At 43.2% G+C, this 26,551-nt stretch overlaps 2 protein-coding genes across 3 annotated transcripts in view; both read left to right on the top strand.

The window, feature by feature from the left end:
* The first annotated feature begins 40 nt into the window (after positions 1-40).
* Positions 41-26,312, top strand: capn10 (calpain 10). Its single transcript, XM_080468660.1, has 13 exons — positions 41-342; positions 7,348-7,536; positions 7,753-7,884; positions 7,962-8,158; positions 8,232-8,461; positions 8,717-8,858; positions 9,359-9,525; positions 11,218-11,474; positions 11,545-11,747; positions 13,501-13,759; positions 16,489-16,682; positions 16,766-16,811; positions 25,327-26,312. Exons 2-13 carry the CDS (start codon positions 7,393-7,395, stop codon positions 25,354-25,356), a joined length of 2,001 nt encoding a protein of 666 aa, XP_080324786.1. The 5' UTR covers positions 41-342; positions 7,348-7,392; the 3' UTR covers positions 25,357-26,312.
* eif4e2 (eukaryotic translation initiation factor 4E family member 2) overlaps positions 26,278-26,551 on the top strand; it is a 28,370-nt gene continuing 28,096 nt past the window's right edge. Inside the window, exon 1 of one of the 2 annotated variants that reach the window (XM_080468689.1) lies at positions 26,278-26,551. In XM_080468689.1, the coding sequence (XP_080324815.1) occupies positions 26,532-26,551 (20 nt within the window). In that variant the 5' untranslated portion in view covers positions 26,278-26,531. The other variant, XM_080468690.1, reaches the window with a different exon arrangement.

Raw genomic sequence — 26,551 nt, 5'->3', positions numbered from 1 at the left:
TTGCCAACCGCCATAAAAAAGAACAAGAAGAAGTAGATCTGTGGCGAGCCGGTAGGGGACAGTAATCAACACATAGGAAGGATCCTCTGAGCAGAGCTCCTTTTCAGCAGAGCGACCCGTCCACTGTTTTTATAAATGCAGGTTTGAACTATGCATGTCGTGCAGGTGAAATCCTCCCACAGCTGCCTTTTTATTACCACGATGCGATGAAGTGAGCAGAAGGGGACATCGTACCTGAGTATGTGTGCACGCGGAGCGAGCTGCAGCTAGCCAGAGCTAACGCGGTATGTCATGATAAACCATGACCGCTCTGAGGAGAAACAGGCTTCAAAAGAGCTGCAGGTAAGAGACCAGACTTTAAAAAGTGCTCCATCTATCACTACAGAGCATTACCAACACGTTACCACATCAGAAAGAGCTGACTACATTTGTGTCGAGATGATGGACTGGTGTTTCGGATTAAATAGTTTCCATGTTACTTGGTGACCCATTTATATATATATATATATATATATATTTTTTTTTTTTTTTTTTAGGCGTCTCTTGTTGCTAGGAACAGCAGATGTTAAAACAAAAGCAGGGGTGGGACTCGACTAACAAAAATAATGTATATTGATAGAAACTTTATATTGAATTAATCTGAATTATTCGCATTTTAATCTCATAACAATATTTGCCCCAAAAAGCAATATTTCTTCATCTCCATGGATTTTAGTGGACAACTGATAGTGACAGACATGGATCATCTCAAGCTCTTTTAATGTCTCGAAAAGTACATTTTATTTCACTGCTCACCCACCTTACCTTACCGGCCCAAATACCTGCACTCAAAAAAGTATTACTGTCCATTACTTAATTTCATCAGTGAAACATTTTTACACTTAAAAATATTATGTCGAATTTAAAGCTTTGAAATCAAGTAAAACAAACCTTCTATAATGAGTAGCAGTAAGTCATACCTTTAATGATGTCTGAATGAACGGATTCAGTAGATTTCCTAAATAAATACAGTAAATGTAACTGAAACACTGGGTAAATTGTATAGAAAATGTGTGTAGAAAGCATTGAAAAAACTGAGTAGATATAATTGAAAACATTAAAAGAAAGTAACTGAAAACTTTAAAATTATTTATTAAAAGAATATAATTTATTAACGTGTTTCATTTTTTACTGTATTTACTTAATGCTATTGGAGTGTTTTACTTGAATATGGGAAGTATGTTTAATGTTAATCATAACCTCATATTAATAAATATGACAACCAATATCTCACAAAACATGAAAGTTTATTCCTCCAAAAGAAAATGTCATTTTTTTTCCCACATGAAAAACACAATTTTTTGCTGCTTCAGAGGAGATATATGAATTATCCAATTAAAACCATCCGCATTCTCAAAGTATAGTCCAAGTAATAACTAAAAAGTGCTTTGAAATAGGGGATTTTTGTAAATACCTCAGAATTTGGTCAACTTTCTTAAAGAACTGCCTACCAAACATGCAATAACGAATCAATTGTGCCTGTGTGAGAGCTGTCAATGTCTCTCGTGCACTCTCCATCACCGATGGCTCTCCGAGAGGGATCCCCGGTCGTTCGCCACGCTCCACGTCTACTAGATCCAAAGTGAATGAAAGTCAAAAAGAAGAGCAGCCGGCCGACGCTTCCCCCACAGAGAGACTGGCGACTCTCTTCGGTGCACATTACAACACAATGACATTAAAAAAAATCAATAAAAATAGATCCCGGTACCGGCCGGGCCCAGTATAGTATCGTTTTAAAGGCGTCAGTACCGCGATACTAATGCAGTACCGGTATACCGAACAACCCTAATCACTAAGTTGCTGTATCTGCAGCAGGGTCACTTTTCCAGAGTGTTCCACAACAACCCCCCTAAAATGTTCATAATACCAGCTGTTCATTAACTTAATGAAAGTTCAGTGCCTGCAATCACAATCTGTGAAATGTACACAAAGTCAGGAAGCCCACGGTCCGCCCGTAAGGCAGAATCATCCCAATGGCATATTGTGTTCCATGATATGACGCTGCATTGGTACTGTGGTTTGTGTTGGATATGTTTTTTTCAAACTTTCCTGTTTTCCTCATGAAGCAATGCCAATTGAATACTGGTTATTTTACTCACATACAGGGTTGCAAAATTCCGTGAATTTTCAAAGTTGGAAACTTTCCATGGGAATAAACGGGAATTTATGGGAATAAAACATAAATTTACAATATTGAAGGTTGGCCCTCAACGGGGAACTTAAATATAGTTGGAAAAAATATATTGTAGCATAATCTTGGCTAAAACAACCAGATTTAATGCAAGTACACTCCTCAATCTCATGCACACAGCACTGCTTACTGCAGGGCGATTGAGGCCACGCCCCCTGCAGAGCGATTGAGGCCATGCCCCCTGCATGCACTGTGCACTCCTCCATCACATGCAGATGATTGCTTCACCCCTGGAGGCCCTTTGAGCCCAAAGCACAAGACTATTGAAGCCATAGTACGTTTTTTTTATAATATTATGGGGTAAATATATTTGATCTATAATGGTATTACTGTTTAACTTGCAAAAATTTAATAAAAATGTATTTGTACAGTAACTAGCCAGCTGGTACGTTAGGTGCTACAAGTAATCTATTTTTCATTTCATTAACCATTTAAGAGGCGAGCTTATTATAGCGACCTCAAATGTGATGCTGTTTCTTCTCTTTTCATTTAACATTTTGAATCTGACTTTTTTGGGGGTGGGGAGTAGAGGGCATTTTACTTCTTGATTGGGTGGGGGAGTTCATGTTCATGTTTTTGTTGTTCATTAAAATAATTGTTCATTGTTCAAGAATGAAAACTAAAGTTCCACTCAAATAAATCTGTTGAAATGTCATGTTTTTCAATTGTATTTTACATGGATGTTTGCTTATGACAAAACACAAATATTTACATTTATGTTTGTTTATGATTGTTTAAATTACCCCCCATAACCAGTTAATTCCCATAAATTGCCAATAATTCCCATAAATTCCCTTAATTCCCATATAAAGTTTCTGATTTGGAATATTTCCAAAATTCCCCAGCTTAACCTACCATGGAAAGTTTCCTAAAATTTACCGGAAATTGTCCGCCCCTTTGCAACCCTACTGACACATAATGCAGGTTTCAAAGCACCAGTATGTGAACAATATGCCATCATCATTTGATGCTTTGAGGCAAGAGACAGCAGTATGTTTCTGAAGCAGTTTGTGTTTCTAGCAACTCGTTTAAAAAAAAGAATGCTTTGCCTCAAAGTGCATAGTCCAGACACAAACCAAAGGACCAAAGCATTTTATCATAGCAGGGTAATGCTCCAAGAAATGGTGCTTAAACTTAAAGTTAACTTTTGATCAGGAAAAACTTACAGCAGTCTAAGGCGATGTTCTGATATTAATGTATCTCGGTAGCAGAATGTTTCCTCAGTGTGAATAGGGGATACCACAAGTTCAGTTCAGCTCGACCTTATTTACCAACAACATTCCTGGACATAACATCAAAATTAGGCCCTGGTTACACGACAACGTTTCACCTGACAACACCTAATACGCAAAAAAAAGTGGGGGCATTTCCACTGCAGCAGCGGACACAGAGACAATGATGTAGTTAGTATGCCGGGCCACTGGAGGGCACTGTTGCTTGATTTTGTAATGAAACTACACAGACGTGTGCAGAGAACAAAACACTATAAAGGTGAAGAAAATGGAGAGAACCTGACATCCGTATGGACTGATGAGGAACCGGATGATATCAGGGAGAGTCTCAACTATTAAACTACTGATCTGGACCATAGAACTAGAATCTGGACCACTACGGGTCGTACCACTACGGGTCGTACCACTACGGGTCGTACCACTACGGGTCGTACCACTACGGGTCGTACCACTACGGGTCGTACCACTACGGGTCGTACCACTACGGGTCACCATGTTTGTTTTTGAAGGGAAGGCAACAAACTCCTGCTGCAGGGCGCGCCACATGGCTCGACACACCTCCGATACAATAAAGGCAACGGTGCTGCGGCCCAATTAATAACTTGCAGCTATAATTTGCCGCAACGATCCAGTCAATAAAAAGCGCAAAGTCACCGCGAGCCTTTCAGCCACACCGACCGGAGTCCGGTGTGTTTCTTTGTGGCGGATATGAGGAGCGATGCCACGCATTAGCTCGTCAAACCTTGAAGCCGACGTGCGGAAATATAGCCGATGCGTGTCGTCGTCGATGCTCCTCATTTCCTGGACCAGCGTGCTCAACTCTCCGTTCCTTGCTCTGTTCACGTTAAGTGGTCGCACATCGTACCGTCTGTTGTATTTGGCCAAAGAGGAGGATAAAAAAAAAAACAAACACAGGAGCTCGGCTTCTCGTTTTCGCGAGGTTGCCATTATCAATGCTCAGTGACCAATGTGCATGCGTGGAACGCCAGCGGCCGCGAGTCCAGAAATGTGGCATGGCCACAATCGTGTTGGCCCCGTGGACACTCGCGTACATTGCGCTCTTATGGATGCACTCGCGGACATTAATAGCATGTAGAGGCCTTAACACTCACGTGTAGAATACTGTTAATGCTGTGATTTAACACACTATGGTGATGTGTCACTGCTTCAGACAAATGTAACACCTGTGACCAGGGTGAGTGGACAGGTAGTCACCAGCACACTGAAACTGGATCTGTTCATTTATTGGAGATGCTGTGTTTCATACGTGGTACTGTTATATACTTGGGTGTCAGGTGATTTAGATTCTTTTTATCTGTGATATTTTGAGTGTAAAAATGACAAATATGATCTCTTGAACATCTGCATTATGGAAGTGAATATGGATCAAATATCAATTTGAAATTTAGATAAACACTGCATTTTCTGACTCAGATAAAATTTATAATCAATCATCTAAACGGCATTGTCTTTTTCTTCTCCAAGACTGCTTATTCTGTCACTTAATTCATATCACAATGAAAAGGACTTTTTAAGATTTAATTTTCAAAAGATGCCCCAGCAAACACTTACCAAAATGTAATTTGAAAGGTCAAATATGGAAAGTAAAAAGCATTTGCAGAAATGCTTTTTACTTTCAAGGTTATAGCTGCATTATTTGACTGATAATAGAATAATAATAGATCATCCAAAATGCCTTTTCATTTTCTTTATGAGGTTGGACAATTTATGACGTAACTCAAAAGAAAACACAAAGAAGAGATTTCGTTTTCATTTTCATGCCTACCCTCCATAAAAAGGATCAATATTCAATTGGACTTTGTTTTTCCAAACTGTGCCGTAGAGAAATGTGAGTTGCTGCTCTCCTTCTGACCAAAACCATAAAACGTTGGTCTTGACACTCAGACAAAAACGTATTTCCAACATTTATATTTTGCAAAAATTGGTTGACATGTCAGCATCATGAAACCGCCCGAAGATTCCCGAAGCAAGAGCTTGTTTGTTTGTACACTCAATCTCGCAAGATCTGGATTCGCTGTGGGAAAACGATTAACAATCACTTTCACAACATTTCAGACTTTTCTTGTTGAAAAAAATCGGAAATCTAATTTTTTGTGAGAACATCTGAGATTTTATTTCCAGGCCACATCGCCAGCCCGAGTCACTCGTGGTTTTCGTCTTGGAACTGTGTCAGGGATGCTATTTTTCCTATTTTCTTCCTCTTTTTGTTGAGTCATTAATTCTGACCTTAACAGAGGCGATGGAGGCCTGCAGTTCTTTAGATGTCCTGGTTCTTTGGTGCTCTCCTGGATGATTTGCTCCTGTGCTCTTGGGCCAGTTCTGGTCGACAGGCCGCTCCTAGGAAGGTTTGCCACTGTTCTTTTTGTTCTCTATTTGTGGATAATGGCTCTCACTGTGGTTCGCTGGAGTCCTAAAGGTTTACAAATGGTTTTGTAACCCTTCCCAGACTAATAGATGTCAATTACTTTATTTCTCATCTGTTCTTAATTTCTTTGGAGCACAGCATTTTGTTGCAGCTTTTTGAGATCTGAGATTTGAGTGAAATTGAACTTAGCAAAAAATGTGATAAGCCACAGTTAATCAGTTAATTCAGAATATGTCGAAGGGGGCAATTATTGTTTTCACATGATTTAGACAGCTTTTTTTCCCTTAAAACATTAAATCATTTAAAAGCCGCATTTTCTGTTGACATTGGACTTTGCCTTATTACATTTGTTTGATAGTCTTAATCTGCTGCTCCACCGTGCAGAGCGGCAGGTTACGGTACGGTAAAGCTCACCCAGGACCAACTCTGTCTCGCCGGCCCACCACAAAGTACGGTAAAAATGTAGGCAGGGTTTTGAACGACTCTGAGACGTGTCCAGCGAAGAACACGGAAGCAGCCGTCCGAGTCGTTCTCTGTGACTCGGGTTAAACTTTCTCACTGCAGCGTCCAGCTCATGTTTCATCTCCTCCTCCTGTTCCTGAGAGGAGAAGCTCCTGTTTCATCTCCTCCTCCTGTTTCATCTCCTCCTCCTGTTCCTGAGAGGAGGAGCTCCTGTTTCATCTCCTCCTCCTGTTTCATCTCCTCCTCCTGTTCCTGTTCCTGAGAGGAGGAGCTCCTGTTTCATCTCCTCCTCCTGTTCCTGAGAGGAGGAGCTCCTGTTTCATCTCCTCCTCCTGTTCCTGAGAGGAGAAGCTCCTGTTTCATCTCCTCCTCCTCCTCCTGTTCCTGAGAGGAGGAGCTCCTGTTTCATCTCCTCCTCCTGTTCCTGAGAGGAGAAGCTCCTGTTTCATCTCCTCCTCCTGTTCCTGAGAGGAGAAGCTCCTGTTTCATCTCCTCCTCCTGTTCCTGAGAGGAGAAGCTCCTGTTTCATCTCCTCCTCCTCCTGTTCCTGAGAGGAACGTCTGTATCTTGTTAAAAGACGCCATGTTGTGTTGCGGCGACGTTTCAATCAACCAGTGAGCACAAAGCGGCGTATGTAAACAACAACGGAGGTTTACGACCGATGGAATATTTAAATATTGCGGCAAAGTCCAGAGTGACGATCGTCACTACCAATCAGCAGACGGCTGCGTTGTAGCTCCTCCTCACAGACCCGTTCCTCGGTGCTCGGTACCTCAATGGAGGGGTAGTGGAAAATCGTACCTGGTGGTCGAGGGTTCTTTCCGTACCATCCACAACTTTTCAGTCGGACCAGGTGAAAACCCGGCCCACGCCGCTCCGGCACAGAAAGTGTGGTGGAACGGCGCCTTTATACTTTTAAGTGAGCAAATCTTCCCAAAAACAAGAATTTGAAAAGGGGGAAAATACTTTTTCTGTATGTATTGTTAGTTCAGTATTTATTTGGGTGTAAAGACAGTTTGAACGGTGTGTTTCTACAGTGAACATGCTCACTGAGCCAGCAGACTGAGAGACGAGTGGCAGCCATGAAAGACGAGTGCAGGGCGGAGGGTGGAGGAGCAGCTCTGTTCGTGGACCCGGACTTCCCCTGTGATGACACCTCCCTCTTCTCTGACTACTCTACGCCTCTCTGCAGGCTGCACACCAAAATCACCTGGAGACGTCCTCAGGTGACACTTTGAGCTTTCTTTCGCTCTCCCTCATTTCAGCTCAGAGTTTTTATGAGCTGTGGTTTTTGTGTTTGTCACGAGCTTTATTAACCGTCTACAAGTATTTTCATAGTGTATTTGTCATTTGTTTAACTCACTGTTGGATTTCATTCAACTTTATTTTTTCCTCAAATTCTGAGTTTTTAAGTGTGTATGTGCCTAATTTCCACTCTGAAGGACATCTGTCAGTCAGCAGCTCTTTTCCCTGATAACATCAACCTGGCTCATGCCAAGCAAGGCCTTCTAGGAGACTGCTGGTTTCTCTGTGCCTGCAGCTTCCTGCTCAATAACAAACAGCTTTTAAACAAGGTTTGTATGTTAATGTGACTTCACACTGAATCTGCAGAGCTGCGTTCTTGTACTAATATTCTCTGTTTCCTGAGTAGGTTCTGAGTCCAGATCAGCCTCAGTGGGGTGACGGCAGATATCAAGGCTCCTTTCACTTCTGTTTTTGGCAGCACGGTCACTGGTTAGAGGTGACAATTGACGACCGCCTGCCCTGTATGAACACTACTCTCTGCTTCTCACGGTGTCACTCCCCCGATGCCTTCTGGGTGGCTCTGCTGGAGAAGGCTTATGCCAAGTATGTATCCTTTTACATGTCTTTAGGATCACACAAACTTCTTCTTCATGTTTTTCTCTAACCTTTCTGTCAGGCTTCATGGCTCATATGAGCGGCTGTGGGCAGGGCAGGTGTCCGAGGCCCTGGTGGATCTGACTGGGGGCCTGGCGGAGCGATGGAGCCTGGCACGGTCTGGTTCAGAGGAGGACCTGGAAACAGAGCAGGACAGTGACGAAGTGTGGAGGAGAAAACTGGACCTGAACAGTCTGAACCCTGTGAAGGACGGCTGTGCACTGAGCTGCTCCACTCACAGCACTGCGGCAGGTCAGGACAACGATTTTATTTACCCTGCTAAACAATTACAAATCATAACTCGGTAGTCTTATAATAGAGGAAGTAAAGAGGCAGCTTTCCCTCGAAATTAAAACACTTGCTGCCCCAGCAGTCCTAACCTAAAACAGCACACCTAAGAAAATCCTCATAGTGATGATAATTCTGCTCCTCGCAATAGAAGGTGTGTTGGCTCAGAGCTGGAGAGGAGCTGATGGCAGTGAACTGAATGTGTTGCTGTCATTGCAGGAGTCAGTGAGCTGGGGCAGTATCATGCTCTGACTGTCATGGAATGGTTGCATGTCAAGAAGGTGGCAGGCGGCAAAGTCCGGCTGCTGCGGATCAGAAACCCGTGGGGAAGATGCAACTGGACAGGAGCGTGGACATCGAGGTGGGCGTGCACACACACTCTTCAATGAAGCAACACACACACACACACAGAATGTAGACCTCAAATATATTTTTCTAGTGAACTGTGAGTTTCTTTCTGACACGTTCCAATAACAGTGATGCATCAATGCAATTCTGTCATGCAGAAATACCCTTAAAATATATAAATGGCTTCAAACAAGGTTGCATTTAAATATATATTTTTATATTTCACAGTAACACTATTCAGTACAGTTGTTAGTGGCTGCAATTTTTAAACTTGATGTTTGATTAACCACTCGGCATGCGTGCTGGCTGAGACCTAATAAAACTGATCATACAAGATCTCTCAAATTGTCATCATCAGTCTGCATCCAAAGCTGTCATTTCATCAACATATCTTCTTCATGGGGAGGATCAGAAAACTGAACATGAGTGTGGATGTGCGTTTTCATGAGGTTTTTTACTGATGTACATCTGCTGAACTGAGAAGTAAAGCCACATGACCCGGTCTCTCTGCAGCGGTGCTGGCTGGAGCTCTGTAGACCCTCGTTGCGCTGCAGACCTTCAGTCCCGGCTGTCAGAGGGGGAATTCTGGTTGGATGAGGCTGAATTCATGTCCCATTTTGATGATGTCACATTGGGATATCCCATCAGTGAAGAAGGACACTTAAAAAGCATTTATACAGGTTATTCTCTCCGTTTTAAGAAATGGGAATTTTTACTTCAATTGTCTGTTTATCATATACAGTGGGGCAAAAAAGTATTTAGTCAGCCACCGATTGTGCAAGTTCTCCCACTTAAAATGATGACAGAGGTCTGTAATTTTCATCATAGGTACACTTCAACTGAGAGACAGAATGTGAAAAAAAATCCAGGAATTCACATTGTAGGATTTTTAAGGAATTTATTTGTAAATTATGGTGGAAAATAAGTATTTGGTCAATAACAAAAATTCAACTCAATACTTTGTAATATAACCTTTGTTGGCAATAACAGAGGTCAAACGATTACTATAGGTCTTTACCAGGTTTGCACACACAGTAGCTGGTATTTTGGCCCATTCCTCCATGCAGATCTTCTCGAGAGCAGTGATGTTTTGGGGCTGTCGCCGAGTAACACGGACTTTCAACTCCCTCCACAGATTTTCTATGGGGTTGAGGTCTGGAGACTGGCTAGGCCACTCCAGGACTTTCAAATGCTTCTTACGGAGCCACTCCTTCGTTGCCCGGGCGGTGTGTTTGGGATCATTGTCATGCTGGAAGACCCAGCCACGTTTCATCTTCAAAGCTCTCACTGATGGAAGGAGGTTTTGGCTCAAAATCTCACGATACATGGCTCCATTCATTCTTTCCTTAACACGGATCAGTCGTCCTGTCCCCTCAGCAGAAAAACAGCCCCAAAGCATGATGTTTCCACCCCCATGCTTCACAGTAGGTATGGTGTTCTTGGGATGCAACTCAGTATTCTTCTTCCTCCAAACACGACGAGTTGTGTTTATACCAAAAAGTTCTATTTTGGTTTCATCTGACCACATGACATTCTCCCAATCCTCTGCTGTATCATCCATGTGCTCTCTGGCAAACTTCAGACGGGCCTGGACATGCACTGGCTTAAGCAGGGGGACACGTCTGGCACTGCAGGATTTGATTCCCTGTCGGCGTAGTGTGTTACTGATGGTAACCTTTGTTACTTTGGTCCCAGCTCTCTGCAGGTCATTCACCAGGTCCCCCCGTGTGGTTCTGGGATTTTTGCTCACCGTTCTCATGATCATTTTGACCCCACGGGATGAGATCTTGCGTGGAGCCCCAGATCGAGGGAGATTATCAGTGGTCTTGTATGTCTTCCATTTTCTGATAATTGCTCCCACAGTTGATTTTTTCACACCAAGCTGCTTGCCTATTGTAGATTCACTCTTCCCAGTCTGGTGCAGGTCTACAATTCTTTTCCTGGTGTCCTTAGACAGCTCTTTGGTCTTGGCCATAGTGGAGTTTGGAGTCTGACTGTTTGAGGTTGTGGACAGGTGTCTTTTATACAGATAACGAGTTCAAACAGGTGCCATTAATACAGGTAACGAGTGGAGGACAGAAGAGCTTCTTAAAGAAGAAGTTACAGGTCTGTGAGAGCCAGAGATCTTTCTTGTTTGAAGTGACCAAATACTTATTTTCCACCATAATTTACAAATAAATTCCTTAAAATTCCTACAATGTGAATTCCTGGATCTTTTTTCACATTCTGTCTCTCACAGTTGAAGTGTACCTATGATGAAAATTACAGACCTCTGTCATCATTTTAAGTGGGAGAACTTGCACAATCGGTGGCTGACTAAATACTTTTTTGCCCCACTGTATTTACAAATCTCACACTTTGTTCTCCAACAGGAAACCTGTTGCCACACAGCCAACAGCAGGCTGGCCAGTGGGTTCAGGGTTTCTCTGCTGGTGGCAGCAGAAACAGCAGCAACTACAGCACAAACCCCAAGTTTTGGATGAAAGTCAGAGAGCGAGGAGAGGTACTGATCACCCTGCTGCAGCATCGAAAGTGGAGAAACTCTGGGAAACATTCTGAAACGTCCCTCCACGACTACAAGGACACAAAGCACCAGCACTACCAAGCTATCGCTCTGCACATGTGGAAGGTTTGTCCACCACAACAGTGCAGTTGTAGTGTATCTTTGGATCTTTTTAAACTCATTTTGCCCTCATTAGGTGGAGAAAGAACATTTCAATCTGAGTCGGATGGTGAACAAGCCTCCTTGTGCTTCTACTCACCGCCATGCTTACGAGAGAGAGGTGGTCCTCCGCGGGCAGCTGGAGCCTGGGTTCTACCTTCTGATCCCCAGCACCTACAAGCCTGGAGCCGAGGCCTGCTTCCTCATCAGGGTCTTCTCCTCCTCTCCCATATCGCTCAGGTAAACACCAGCTTATTTGAACTGTTTTCATCTGATCAGAATATACAATGGTTTCAGAACTGACTATTTTTGTCATTCAGACCTTTAAGGTTGTTTTTGTGTGGCTTCACCGTCCTACTAAAACTGTTTTCTTAAAAAAAAATAGACCTTTATAAAGAATTTTATTGACTGTAGCACAGAAAAAGATTGCCTTTCATTTTGAGATGATTAAAAATAAAACATTTAATTTAGACGGAAAACAGCAAGAACGTATCAGGAATTCACTATAAAGGTGACATTAAAAAATGATAAAGCAACGGCAGACAAAAATAAAAGACAATAGCTCGAGGTGGCTACTTCATTGTTTGATTGAAATGAGCTGAGACACAAGACAAACTGAACTCTGATTGAACCTGTACCACAAGATCTGAAGGTTTGCGAGCTTCAAAACGTGCGACTGAATCAGGGAAGTAGTGCTCACTAGAAAGTAACAGGATTTGAAGGCCTTTGATACCCATGAAGTCAGAATTGAAATGAACATAAATTTTCTGTTCATCTGTCTAAAAAACTCTACCCAAAGTTGGGGCTGGGCGATATGGCCTTTTATCTGTATCTTGATATTCTTAGGCCACATCACGATCCAGATATATATCTCTATATTTTGAGTTAGCCTTAAATCAACACTTTTGATGCATCAATCACACTAGTATGACAATTCTATATCTACATTAAAACATTGTTGTTCACACTACATTAATATATATGCTGATATTTAACTTGGATGCGATAAGGGGGAAATCACAATTCAATTCAACTTTATTTATATAGCACTAAATACAACACAGTCATTTCTAGGTGCTATTTACCGAGAGAAACTCTGCTTGCTCACAGATCCACATGAGCAAGCGTAGCGACTGTGGAAATTAACACAACAAAGTGACTCTTCTCAGAACAGTATTTATTAAACAGCGCAATCATGAAATTGTAATTTTATTTCTTTTGTTTCTCTCACTTGAATAAACAATGCAGGTAGAGCTTTCCCTGCAGAATATTTGCGACCAGGCAGATTATATCTTTGGTCAAGTGTGTTTTTCTGACTCAGGACTTTTCAACCACACTAACTGGGACCATGTTTTCTGCTATGTGGTGGGATACCGTGGAGGGGACCCCCACCGCAGCACGTGAGAAGTTGGACCATGGGTGGTTGGGTGGACAGCCTGGGCCGGGTCCCCGCGACCGCATTGAATGTTATGATGTTACGCCCCGGCGTGGAACCCACGCTGGGGGCGTAACATCATAACTGGTCATAACAGGTGCCCCGTGACAGAGGAGAACGATGGGCAGGCGACATGAGCCCACAGTGTTCGTCCGGCCCGCGGGTCCTGGACCATGGCCAGAGCCGGACGGAGGTGTTGGCTCCGGTCGCCCCGGCTTCCACCCGCTAGTACTCTGGCGAGAGCTACATAATACACCTTAGCTTATCAGAGTACGGGATGCCTGTAGGTGCGCTCATTTTGTTTCTAAGAGCCTGCTGGCTACAGCCGGCAATTTAATACCTGCTGCTCAAAGCTACACTGTGATACTCCAATATTCATGATATAGTCATTTTCTATATGGCACAGAGAACAAGCTGCAAAATATCGAGTATATTCGATATATTGCCCAGCCCTACTCCAAGCCATTATTCTTCCATCCTCAAGCTGTCTAAAACTGACCTTTCACACAGACTCTTTCAGGTGTTTTTATGACCTAATGGGGTAAATGTCACCCTCAGTGCCCTGAATAGCCCAGCGCCCTCACTGCCATCGCCAGCAGACACCGAGTGGGAGACCAGGTACTTCCGTGGCTGTTGGGTGGAGGGATTGACAGCTGGAGGAAGCAGGAACTTCCAGTCCCATTGGCAGAACCCCAACTTCCCTTTTTCAGTGTGTGATGAGCTGGTTGTGACACCACCAGGAGCAAATGTCAGGATTACACTGCAGCAGAGCCGTCCCGACAGCGACCTGCTCCCCATCGGCTTCCACATTTATAAGGTCAGTCCAGCACTGAGGCAGAAACATGAGGACAGGTAGGAGAGGAACGCTTTATCACATTGTGAAATTTAAGCCCATTATCTCCCAATGGAGCAGATTAAACATTCTGCAACAACTGAATTTCCCCACAAGATGGCGCCTTCAGTCAGTTTGCTTGAAAGAACCAGAATTTTTGGAGTTTATTAAAGTGAAAATTGATGACTACTTTAAAAATAACACAACCCAAACCTCAGTTACAATACAATGGGGAGCTTTTAAACCAGTCCTAAGTAGGCCGATGATAAGTAGTAAACATCCTGGAGGTTGGAGATGGAACAGTTACAGAAAAGGATAAAAGTGAATGTGAATAAACTGAATCAAAACACTTCACAAATCCCTCCCCACAGTCATTTTAAATAACTTAGTTCTTTTTTGTCACTCTACCCGCCGCCCAACCACTCAGTGATGCGTTGTACAGTCTGATGGCCAAAGGGACGAACGATTTCTTGAGCCTGCCCGTGAAGTGAAGACTGAGATTTTAACAATCTTTAGTCATCACAGCCTTCACCGATGTACGTGCTATTTACATGGCCCAAACTCAGCCGTGCTACCTAACAGCTGAAGAGGTGGACAGGGAACAGCGTTAACAAATCCTGCAGATATTTGAGCAGGACAGTGAGGAGGAGGATTTTCCTGGAGTCCCCACCTCAGCTTTAATTGTGAAAAGTAAGCCCTCCTACGTCCTGGCTTCTCTGGAAGGGGGCGGAATGTGACAGCCGGCCTGTCCATTCCCTTGTAATCAGCCTCATAATCACCCCCTAGTGTGGTTGGGCAGTACCGACTCTCAAGGAGCTGCTGGCCCTGCTTTTGAAAAATGCCTCATGTCAGTGTGTGTGAGTGGCTGAAAACAGGCTTTGGAGCGACAATACTCGTTTGTACTGAAGGTGTACAATCCTCACCAATTGTATCGCGACACACGTATTTCTTCCATTCTGACCCGGACCCCAGATGGGATTCCATTATCCGTCTACATCTCTACCAATCCTGCCATAACTCTGAGGTATCCCCATGTTTTCATCCATCTCCATTATTAACAACTTGCAGATAAGAAATAAGCATCTAACATTCAATTAAAAACTAATAAGAGGATAAAAGAAACTATTTCAGAGTTCAAAGTTGACAGGTGCTCAGTTTAGGGTGCAGACAGAAGCAATGTCAAACTACAGGGGGAATAAACAAGTACATGTAGTGGAGTTTGGAGTGAGGTGAGTCAGGTACAGGTAAAACCCATCACCAATGAGAAGCTATTTACCTTAAAAGGAAAAAAATACAACTTTTGAACAAAACAAAGTATATCGGATGCATCACCAAAAATGTCAAGGAGAAAAGGAAATACAGCTCTGGAAAAAATGAGTAGAAACAACACAATACTAATGTTTTAACTTAGGAAGAGTTCAGAAATCAATATTTGGTGGAATAACCCTGATTTTTAAACCCAGCTGTCATGCGTCTTGGCATGCTCTCCAACAGCCTTTCACATTGTCCTGCTGGAAGAACCAATCCTCAGAGTTGAGGAACATTGTCAGAGCAGAAGGAAGCAAGTCTTCTTCCCAGATAACTTTGGATGTGGCTTGATTCATGCGTCCTTTGCAAAGACCAGTCTGCCCAATTCCAGCCTTGTTGAAGCTCCCCCAGATCATCACCCATCCTCCGCCAAATTTCAGCTTTGCCCATCACCTGGTCGTCTAATGGTTAGACGGAGACCTGGAGAGGCCGACAGGCCACAGTGTCTTACAGCGACTGTGAAATTTGGCGGAGGATGGGTGATGATCTGGGGGCGCTTCAGCCAGGCTGGAGTCGGGCAGATAGACCAAACATTGATTTCTGAACTCTTCCTCAGTTAAAACATTAGTATTGTGTTGTTTTAAAATGAATATGATCTGGTTTTCTTCTCATTACTTGAGGTCTAAAAACATTGCATCTTTTTTGTTATTTTGACAAAATGCTCTCAATGACAATATTTTTATTTGGAATTTGGGAGAAATGTTGTCAGTATTTTATAGAATGAAACAAAAATGTTCATTTTACTCAAACACATACCTTAAAGTAGTAAACTCAGAGAAACTGATCATTTTGCAGTGGTCTCTTAATTTCTTCCAGAGCTGTATATTACTTTTAAGAAGCAAGATCTACTTGTCACAATGTAGTATTTAGTAGTGCAGAATCCATTTGAATGCACCATTTAAGGTCTGTCTCTATCATCTATCTTTTTTTTGAACACCTGTCCAGGTGGAAACGTCCTGGTGTCCTGCCACCCTGAACAGGACAGAGCAGTGTAGGAGATGGAGGGACTCCTTGTGCTTTTCAGGATTGATTGAATACTTTATACAAGCGGTTGCTTTACCATTCTGTTGAAGTCAGTTTGACTCATCTTTTCTGTGGTCCTCTGTTAATCGGTGTGCCATGTGTTTCCTCTCATCATTTTAATATAAACTGTTGATGTTATTGTATTCTGTGTTATTCATGTGCGCAGTAATTTAGACGCCTTGTTTATTCAATTTGTGAACCTAGTTCTTCAAGTTCTGGTATAAATGAAGATATGATCAAAGATATTCATTTAAGCAGATTGTAACTTTTTTACAAATAAAAATTTTAATGAATAATATTGATGAACAGAACTGCGGTAAAATAGCTTTGACTCTTTCCTGGTGATAATGATTTGAAGCTGTCGCTGTCGTGATCCTGCTCAGGTACCAGAGGGACGGAGCGAGCAGAGGATGAGCCGGGACCAGGAGCCCGTGGCCAGCTGCATCCCCCACTGCTACACACAGGACGTCAGTCTGACCTGCTCTCTTCCTCCTGCTGATTACACTGTAGTGCCCTCCACTTATCAGCCCAACTGCTCAGCAAACTTCACCCTCAGCCTGGCTTGCAGGACTCACAGGTCAAACCTCATTAGCGTTAGACTTGATCACGTTTCTGGTGAGAGCAGCAATGTGCAACTGCCAGCATCCTTTTATCTTTCAGGAAAGTGGTGAAAAGCCAGGAAAAGCTTGGAAAAGCCATTCAGGAGGTGAGTTTAGTTAATGTTGTTTCACAGCACTTAATATTTTAGACTTTGTTTTACTGTTCAATCCAAAAACAATTACCCCAGCTTTATGTTCCAGCTTCTTTTTTACCGACAAGGTAGTAACATGTAACCTTGCTTACATGTTGGCACTACGTCCGCAGTCTTTCTCTGTGCGTCACCTGACGTGTGATGATGTGTCGCTCTTTATCAGGTGACAGACCTGTCAGAAACTGTCAGGCTGGCCACGCGCCCCGCCAGCTGACACCTTCCTGGACTGGGGCCTTGACCTTCAGAGCGATGCCGTCTGGACCACATGGTCCTTCTAGGGTCACCTAAGGCGAACAGGTCTGGAGTGAAAGCTGAGATAAACATGTCCAAACCTCACCCATGCAAACAAAACACAGAAGATCATGTACCCCGCCCGGACGAGGGTCACCGGGATCACCTGGTGATCAGGTAGACCTCGTGTCCCGGTTGGACGCAGCCCGAACAAGTGACATGGGGAGGCTGCATGGGTCCACCAAGTCCAACATGGGGGAGCGGTGTATTGCTCGCACAGTGCAAAAGAGCAGGCAGCCACGTGGCGTCATGGGCTCCTGCAACAGAAACCGATTTTTGCGTTTAAACACAAAATCAGCCGTCACTAATCACTGTGGAAGAAACAACCGCATCATGGACTGGGACAAAGAAAGGTTGTAACTTCAGAGGTCAACAAACCAAAACGGTGGATCAAAGAAGCCATCGAAATCAGAATGGGGACGACCATGAACCAGGGTGAGGGGGCCTATATTCTCTCACACACCTGGGACTCCATCCTCCCGGGACCATCGGACGGTGGGGGGCGTGGCCGGCCTGACAGATTCTGACGGACCTGTTAGGCCAGTCTCCTGATAAAGACCGGCTCGTCATCAGATGATACTCAGAAGGAGACTGCAGACGCAGTGGAAACATGTAAGCAAGTAACTGTTCATACATGTCAGGAAAAAAGAAACTAGAACGTAAAGTTAAAGCGACAAAACCAACATAATTCGGCGCTCCACAAAGCTATTGTTTTCAGATGTGATGATTCAAATATCGAATTTTAGAAAATTCTATATTTCAGTCAGACAAATAAAACATGGATATCGGACCAGAGCCGTCATCACGGTTTAGGCACCACTTTCTGTCAATCAACTGTTCCCAACCTGTGGTCCAGGACCCTCTGAGGGGGCCACTCCAGATCATCTGTGGTCCCATTTGGATATATTATAAATGTACTCTGCGACGGTGTGTCTGCCAGCTATTGACTTCACTCAAATGTGACAAATCAGAAATGAGGAAACGATTCTGCAGCTTTCTTTAGCTGCTTAATGTCTTATATAAACTTCAGTAATGTGTATAACATGGATATAAATCATACATTGAACACCACAAATGTAACACACACACACACACACACCCACACACAGCCAATATCGTAATACTTTTGGGCATTTCCATTGTAATGAGAGAGGCAATGACTATACCGTCAACTATATCTATTTATTTCATAAGCAAATGACAAACACACACAGACAGATGGGTGGGTTTTGAAAGTCAGAGTTGACATAAAGCAGAACAAAGTGCATCAAAGTTTCCGAGCTCATCTATTGAGGTTTCATCCAGTGATACGAAATAACAGTTTCCAATGCTTTTATTAAATATTTATATGAGTTCTGCTGACTAAACAAACCTTTTTGTCTGAAACATGAGGACATATATTTTAACTTGGTGAAAGGGTGATTTTACAGAAGAGTGCCACTCATGAGAAAAATAATTAAAAGAGGCAGATTTTATTTTTCATCAGGCACTTCAAGAAAAAAGTCAACATACAATGTCGAGATTTCCTTTTTTCCCATCGTGCACTTTGGAAAAAATGTTAAATATTCACTGCATGCGACTGCTTCTACTAAATACATTGCAGGCAATTTGACGAACTGGTGAAACTATACTTCAGAACAAACAGTGTAGTTATCAGTATTAGGACTTTGAAGAGACTGCAGTGTGCAGCTCTCCTCACTGATTTCCCACAGAGTTTCTGGGACATCGGTACTGATCCCTGGGGTGCTCCTCTGCTTGAGCACTCACTGACAAGTTGAGCAGCCACTGGAGGATAGCTGATCATAAAAATAGGATAATCAAGGTTGCGTCCTTCGAATGAACTTAACATAAGTAAATGATGTTTTCAAAAGCTTTCTTGCGCTTGTCCATAATTGAACCCAGGTGTCATGAATTGAAGTTTACCTGAATAATACTAAGGCAGAAAGTTTCCCTATAAAAAGTTCCCTGACGGCTGATTGAGAAAGTAAAAGTCATTAGTTTTTCCTTGTAAAGCTGAATTTAACCACCACAGAAGTAATTCTGCAGCAAAACAGCAGGAATGTCTGCCTAGAATGAAGCCAGTCTGATCTACTGAGATGAGGTCTGGAAGAATTTTTTCTAATCAAGTAGCCAGAATTTTTGCAATAAGCTTTCTGTCCGTGTCGAGCAGGGCAATTAGCCTATATGAAGAGCAATTTTCTGGTGGTCGGCCCTTTTTCAAGATTAAAGAAATGTTGGTATCCATCATAGTGTCTGTGAGATGGCCAGATTCAAATGAATAAGATAACACTTTAAGTAGAGGATCCACCAGCAGGCTCTGAAAAGGTTTAAATAATTCAGGGGTTAGGCCATCTGGCCCTGGTGCCTTGTTGTTTTGCAGATCATTAATTGTGCACAGAACTTCCCCCCGTGAAATGGGCTTGTTCTTTCTGGGTCTGGGAAGCTTGAGGAAGATTGGCACCTGACAGAAACGTATGCATCAGGGTCTCAGTTGAGCTCAGTGTCTGATTTATATAAAGAATGGTAGAAAGCCTGAAAGCAGCCGTTAATATCTTTGCCATAGTGTAGTCTTTTGTCTGTCTCATCTTTTATTTCAGGAATTGCCTGATAATTTACCTCTTTTTTTGGCTAAGTTTGCTAGATATTTACCAAATTCATACATTCTGTGTTTAGCATAAAAAAAGCATCTCTGGGCCTCAAACGTCATCAGGGTGTCGAGGGCAGCGGCTGTGGTGTCTATTTGAGATCTCAACTCGTCCGAAGGATTATAATCAAATTCCCTCTTTAGTTTGTCTTTTTTTTTCAAAATATACTGTTCTACACCGCTCTTACGTTTCAAAAAGGCAGAAAAAGATTTTACTATACCACGTGATACAGCCTTTGCCGTCTCCCAGAGCACATTAGGAGAAATGTCTGGGGTATCATTCTCAGCCATAAACGTCTTAAACTGCTCTGCAAAATATTGAATGAATTCTGGATTCTTAAGGGAATTGTTGAGACGCCATTGCGTTGGGGGACGTTCTTCTTTACTAGATCATTCCCCATTGTCCTTGGTTATGGCTGAGATAACAATACTACCAAATGAACATGAAACCACGTTGTGGAAGGCATGCCCTGGTATATATATATATATATAAATGGATTATTAAAAAAACAAGGGAATATTTATAAAAGCAGGTGTTGAGAAGCAGTGAGCAATCCTATATAGTCAGAATAATGTGATTATTTTGCAAAACATCCCTCCTCCTGGTCCATCCAGTAGGCCAGGAGGAGATGTTTCGGCTCTGTATTTTGACTTTGTTTTCAAAGAGCATGATTTAAAAAGAAAAAAAATCTTGACATTGTATTTCCACTTGTTTCTCAAAGTGCAAGATTGAAATTTTATTTTTACCATTTCTTTCTTCATCATTGGCACGAATACTCTTCCATAACTTTGTCCTGTCAAAGGATCGTCTGCAGCTTATCTTCAGGAAGAAGGTAGAGAATCATTCAGATACACAGAACACACTCCAGTCTTGTTGCAAATGCAATAACTATAAATCTGTGATATAATGTGCAGCACTGCTGGGATGTGATTGGTATTTACCTGCAAACTTTAAATGAATGGGACACAGCAGCTCTGATAAGACTGATAACACCATCTATAAATTGATTGTTAAGCCGTGGTTCCACTGCGCAGTACGTCCCAGGGTGGGGCGGGAGGGTACGGTACGGCAAAGCAAATCCAGACCCAACTCTGTTGCGCAGTCCCACTGCAGAAAGTATGGTTAAAATGTAGGCTGGGTTGTGAATGACGCAAGGATCGAGCGAAGAACGTGGGAGCAGCCGGCGATGGCCCCTGCTGGTTAAACCTGCTCCTCTTCCTCCTCTGCCACTGTTCTGATATGAAAACGTCGGCAGCAGGTGCAGCGTGTCCACTAGAGCGCTCGAGGCGGCGCGTGGCGGCGCGTGGCGGCGCGTGGCGGCGCGTGGCGGCGCGTGGCGGCGCGTGGCGGCGCGTGGCATCTATACACTGCTGTGTGTCGCCACATTCTTAAGCTGGCTGATGAGTGTATCACTCATTCTTTAATCGTGTGTTGCATTGTAGCCTCGCAACGGTGTGAGCCCTGAAAGCCCTTAGCATGTAGCAGCGCTCGGAGTTACGAGCTGCACCTGGTTGGACAAATGCGTCTCGAGACCCACTCTACTTCTGATTGGCGAGTGCTGGCATCATTATTTAATCTGTTTGGTTAGTGTCTATGTTTACCTTGCAGCATGAGGGCTGACGAGCCAATCAGACCCAGAGTAGGGCATTACAAAGTGCTGACAACTGCTAAATTATACCAGGATTATGTGACAATGAGCAAATATTATTGATGGATTTTCACTAAACAGAGTAGCATTACAGCCACAGTTTCTTAAAAAAAATAGTGTGTACCCACGTCTCAAGGATCAATACATCACTGAACACAAGTATCTGATTATTAATGAACCTGCAAAATAGTCTGTGCTTTTTAATAACACTTCAGAAGAATAGTGATTGTCTTTGGATGATAAGTAGGCTACTTAGACCGTTATGTTTTAAGAAAAGAGGCCTATTTTTTGTGTGTGTGTGGGTGGGTGGGTGTGTTTTGTCAAAAATAACACGTTAATATAATTAATTGATTTGAAATGTTTAATTCGTTAAAATTTTTGTGTGTAATTAAGGTAGTTTTGTTTACTTCCGGTTTTTTTAACTCCCTTACCAGAGCAGAATGCAGCGTCACTGGGTGAAGCACCGTGACAACAGAGCAGCACCGTGACAACAGAGCAGCACAATACCAAGTGGAATAATATTAAGGCTGAAAGTTTCACTTTAAAAGTTAACTGATGGCTGATTGAGAAAGTAAAAGTCATTAGCTTTACTTTGTAAAGCTAAATTTAATAACTACAGAAGTAATTCTCCAGCAAAACAACAGGTTGCCATGTTGGCTGACCAGGAGCTACCAAACTGTAATAAGTTTACAACTTTGTTTGTAGAAATATTCAAATTCTCAAAGTGGTGGACCTGCACTCTAACAAAACCCAGACTTATGTTAATCTGTTAATGTTAGTTATGTTAATTTATTTATGTTTTTATTATTTTGCTAATCTTGGAGAGAAACAGTTTCATGCAAAGCTTAAAGGACGTTATAGAAAGTCTTTAATTTAAATATCATCTCTGTGTGTTAAGTCGACATTAATTCTGCGGTTTTCCCTTAATAAATATCCATTATAAGCTTCAGTCTTCAGAAGAAAATGCGATTAATCGCAATTAATTACAGAAAATTGTGCAATTAGTTTTTTTTTAATTGATTGACAGCACTAACATATATACAATATATTTGTAAACTTTTTTGTTGTTTGTTTGCTTCATTTTATTCATTTGGTAATATTTTACATTTGCCATGGTACAGGTGAGATTTTATGTTTTGGCCCTTGAGTTGTATTGAAAATACAACACAAATAAATATAGGGATGTCCCGATCCAATCGGTAGATATCGGATCAGGGCCGATATTAGTGATTTGTGAGTGATCGGGGATTGGCAAATCCAGCCGATCACCCCGCCGATCTAAAAAAAACAAAAAACCCGGTCCGCTCCGTCACCTAATAACCAGAACAATCAGGGACTACAAGCTCCGGTGGAGCTGCAGAAGCTAGAAGCAGGCGGAGCGGGGCCATAGACCTATAAAACTAGAGCTATATATAGTGGTTTTTGTGTTTTTGTACAGAAGTCTATTTCTAAATTTCTATGTGGTCTGACTTCTGCTTTTTTATTGTGTTTGGTGAGTCACAGCGCCCCTAAAGGCCTGGCATGTGTACTACATGCCCTGAAGCCTCGTGTTGAGCCGTGTTCATAGTGAGGTGTGGACGTTTTTTTGGAAGCAGGCCAGGGAGATAAAAGATGGTTATTTCGTTGTGTGGATGTTCCTCAGTTTACAACAACTAAAGAGAAAGAGAAGAATTTTGATTCAATAAGTGAGTTTTACAATAATTTCTAGGTAAACAAAGCTTCTGCCAATAGTGCTTTTAGCTTCAGACATCTTAGTCGCTCCAAAAATACACTATTGTGTATCTTTGCAATAGCAATGTGAGTATCGGATCGGGAAAGTATCGGTATCGGCCGATACTCAATTCTGAAAAATCACATCGGTATCAGGAGCAAAAAAGTGCCATCGGGACGTAACAAATAAATAGCAACCTTTTGATTTTTGATTTAGTCGTTGATTAATTGGAAAACTAGTCTAAAGATTAATCGTGACAAAATTAGCCATTCGGTGCAGCACTAAAGTTTTGTTGCCAGAAATGTTTTTGCTGTATATTCTGTCTAGGAAATGTCCAAGCTGCAAAGAAAATAACATTAATGGACCTAGTTCCATTTAGGAAACAATTTGCGCTGACCGTGAACTATGCTTTGTAATGGACACTAAATTCTGTTGTAAGCAGTCTTAAAAAGGTCTTAAAGTCTACAATTTAACTTGTAGGAATCCTGTTTTTCATTCTAGCAGTGTCCTGCTCCTGCTGAAGCTCCTCCTCTCCTGTTACAGAGAGGAGCGTCTGTTGAAAAACCACGGTGTTGTTGTGCGCCGACGTTTCAATAAACCAAGCTAACAACACAACCAGTGTGTGTAAAGCAGCAAATATAAACAACAGGAGGGTTTACGGCTGGAAAAATATTTAAATATTGCGGGCAAGTCCAGAGGGACGATTGTCACCACCATCGCAGACAGCTGTGTTGTAGCTCGACCTTCCTCAGTGCTAGCTACATCAATGGAGGGGTGACAAAAAATGTAACTGGTGGTTGCGGGTTTTTTTCCGTACCATCTACAAGTTATTTCAGTGGAGCGGCACGAAAACCCGTCTCGCCCCGTTCTGTCCCAGAACAAACAGCGCAGTGGGACCGCGGCTTTAGACTTATGTCAACATAAACTTATTGACAGAAGACCGAAATCTTTTTTTCTACTACACTGCTCAAAAAACTAAAGGGAGACCTAAACAACACAATGTACAGCAGCAGGACCTCTACCTCCTCCTTTGAGCAAGAAGGAACAGAAGGAGCACTGCAGGAGCTCTGCAACATGACCTCCATCAGGCCACTAATGGGATGGTTCTGCTCAAACTGTCAGACACAGACTTCACCAGGGTGCTATGAGGGCCCACGTCCACAGGGGGGGGGTTCTTACAGCCCAACACCCTGCAGGACCATTGGCATTAGCCAGAGAACACCATTGGCCATTGGCGCACTGTGCTCTTCACAGATGAGAGCCGCTTCACACTGAGCACATGTGACAGACCTGACAGAGTCTGGAGAACGTGGAGAACGTTCTGCTGCAGCAACATCCTCCAGCATGAGCGGTTTGGCGATGGGTCAGTAAAGGTGTGGGGAGGCATTTTTTGGATGGCCCACAGCCCTCCATGTTCCAGCCAGAGGTACCCTGACTGCCATCAGGTACCAGGATGAGATCCTCAGACCCATTGTGAGACCAGATGCTGGTGCAGTGGTTCCTGGGTTCCTTCTGATGCAGGACAATGCCAGGCCTCATGTGGCTGAAGTGTGTCAACACTTCTTCCATGATGAAGGTATTGATGCTCTGGACTGGCCTGCTCGTTCCCCAGATCTCAATCCAACTGAGCTCATCTGGACATCATATCTGGTTCCATCCACCAACCACACCTTGACCACAGACTGTCCAGGAGGTGACTGATGCTTTGAGCCTACTCTGGGAGGTCATCCCTCAGGAGAACGTCCACCACCTCATTTTGACTTGTCTGGAGGAATTTGACCTGATGTCTGATCAGCCTGCAATGTTTCTCCACTTTCATTTTGATAGGATTCCAAATCCAGACCTCCATGGGAGAGTCATTTTGATTTACATTGATCATTTTTATGTTATTTTGTTCTCAACGCACTCTACTATATATTAAGTAAAGACTTTGATCTGCAATATTTCATTAATTGAAATCTAAGATGTGCTATTTTAGTGTTCCCTTGATTTTTTTTGAGCAGTGTATGTTTTCTCTCCTACCCCTCCTAACATAGCCAACCACATGTTGACCTTCAGATCATAACTATCAGCCTTTGCATTGAGGACACTGGACGAAGTTCTTCTGTGTATTTCTCTGTTGATTGTGGTCAGAAGATGGCAGCAGTAAGTAACCACTCTTTCTTTGGCCGGCAGATTTCTCACATCTCTGTGATGCAGAGTTAGCTCTCTGGGACCATTGCTGCTGATGTCGACTCACCTCCCGGTGCCTCTTGGCCCATGATGAAAGAACCGGTTCTGCCATCCTCTCTCTCTCGTGTGTGTGTGTGTGTGTGTGTGTGTGTGTGTGTGTGTGTGTGTGTGTGTGTGTGTGTGTGTGTGTGTGTGTGTGTGTGTGTGTGTGTGTGTGTGTGTGTGTGTGTGTGTGTGTGTGTGTGTGTGTGTGTGTGTGTGTGTGTGTGTGTGTGTGTGTGTGTGTGTGTGTGGGTGGGTGGGTGGGTGGGTGGGTGGGTGGGTGGGTGGGTGGGTGGGTGGGTGGGTGGGTGGCACACTCACTTATCAGCGATTAGGACATCAGAGGTTGTCGGTGGGCTGGGCTACTAATGAAGTATGACGGGACTGGCTGGCGTAAACAAACCGGCACCACTGAAGAAGGCCGCCGCTGCTCTGGCTCATTCACTCACTGGTGCGCCTGCCGGCCCAGAACAAAGAGCCCTCTCATGAAGGTCCGCACAAGGGGCGAAGGATGGTCTGCCACAGCAGAGCCAACTACACCATCCCAGAGCACCCCTTACCCCAAGACACTCAATATCAATATTTATTTTTTTTTTAAGTTACTCCTTCACGCACCTTCTCACAAGCCTGACCAAGAAGTCAAGCTGGCGCAAACAGGAGTGCAGTTCTTCTCGGGGTTCCTTTATGTTGCCCCGGACGCGGTCCATGGCTCTGCTTGGACCTCTTTTTGAAGTGGCCGCAGGAACAGATGACAAGCGGACAGACGGGAAGGGATGAAAGGAAACCGCCTCTTATGAAGAAGCCGCTGTTCTCTTTAGTGGTGGTGTGTCTCTGTGCTTGTAGCCTGGCCTGTGTGAGCCAAGTCACTTTCCTTACCTGATCAGAGCAGTACTGAGTTGTATGTTTACAAACGTGTGAAGTGTGTTGAATAAAATATTAAAACCATATAAATTATGAGGATGTTTTTTAAATTTTAACCATGCATATTTGCAGTAGACCAACATGGAGGAAGCTATTTTACCTTTGACCTCTAACTTTAGTGACAACTGGCTGCGCGCGTCCACGTGTGTTTTGTGCGCGTCCATGTGTGTGCCAGTGCGCGTCGCCGTTCCTGCGGAATCCAGGTGGCAGCGGTCGGACCCCGAGAGGCTCCCTCCTGCAAGATAATGAACAACAAATTTGACGC

This window comes from Lipophrys pholis (assembly GCF_963383615.2).
Source record: "Lipophrys pholis genome assembly, chromosome: 1".
Classification (NCBI taxonomy): Eukaryota; Metazoa; Chordata; class Actinopteri; order Blenniiformes; family Blenniidae; genus Lipophrys; species Lipophrys pholis.
This window is presented reverse-complemented; position numbering and strand designations above follow the sequence as displayed.

Excerpts from the sequence above, each read along its gene's own strand:
- capn10 (XM_080468660.1), top strand. The coding sequence starts at position 7,393 with ATGAAAGACGAGTGCAGGGCGGAGGGTGGAGGAGCAGCTCTGTTCGTG. Across the intron at positions 11,748-13,500 it reads TCCTCTCCCATATCGCTCAG|TGCCCTGAATAGCCCAGCGC; the intron begins GTAAACACCAGC and ends TGTCACCCTCAG. Across the intron at positions 13,760-16,488 it reads TCGGCTTCCACATTTATAAG|GTACCAGAGGGACGGAGCGA; the intron begins GTCAGTCCAGCA and ends GATCCTGCTCAG.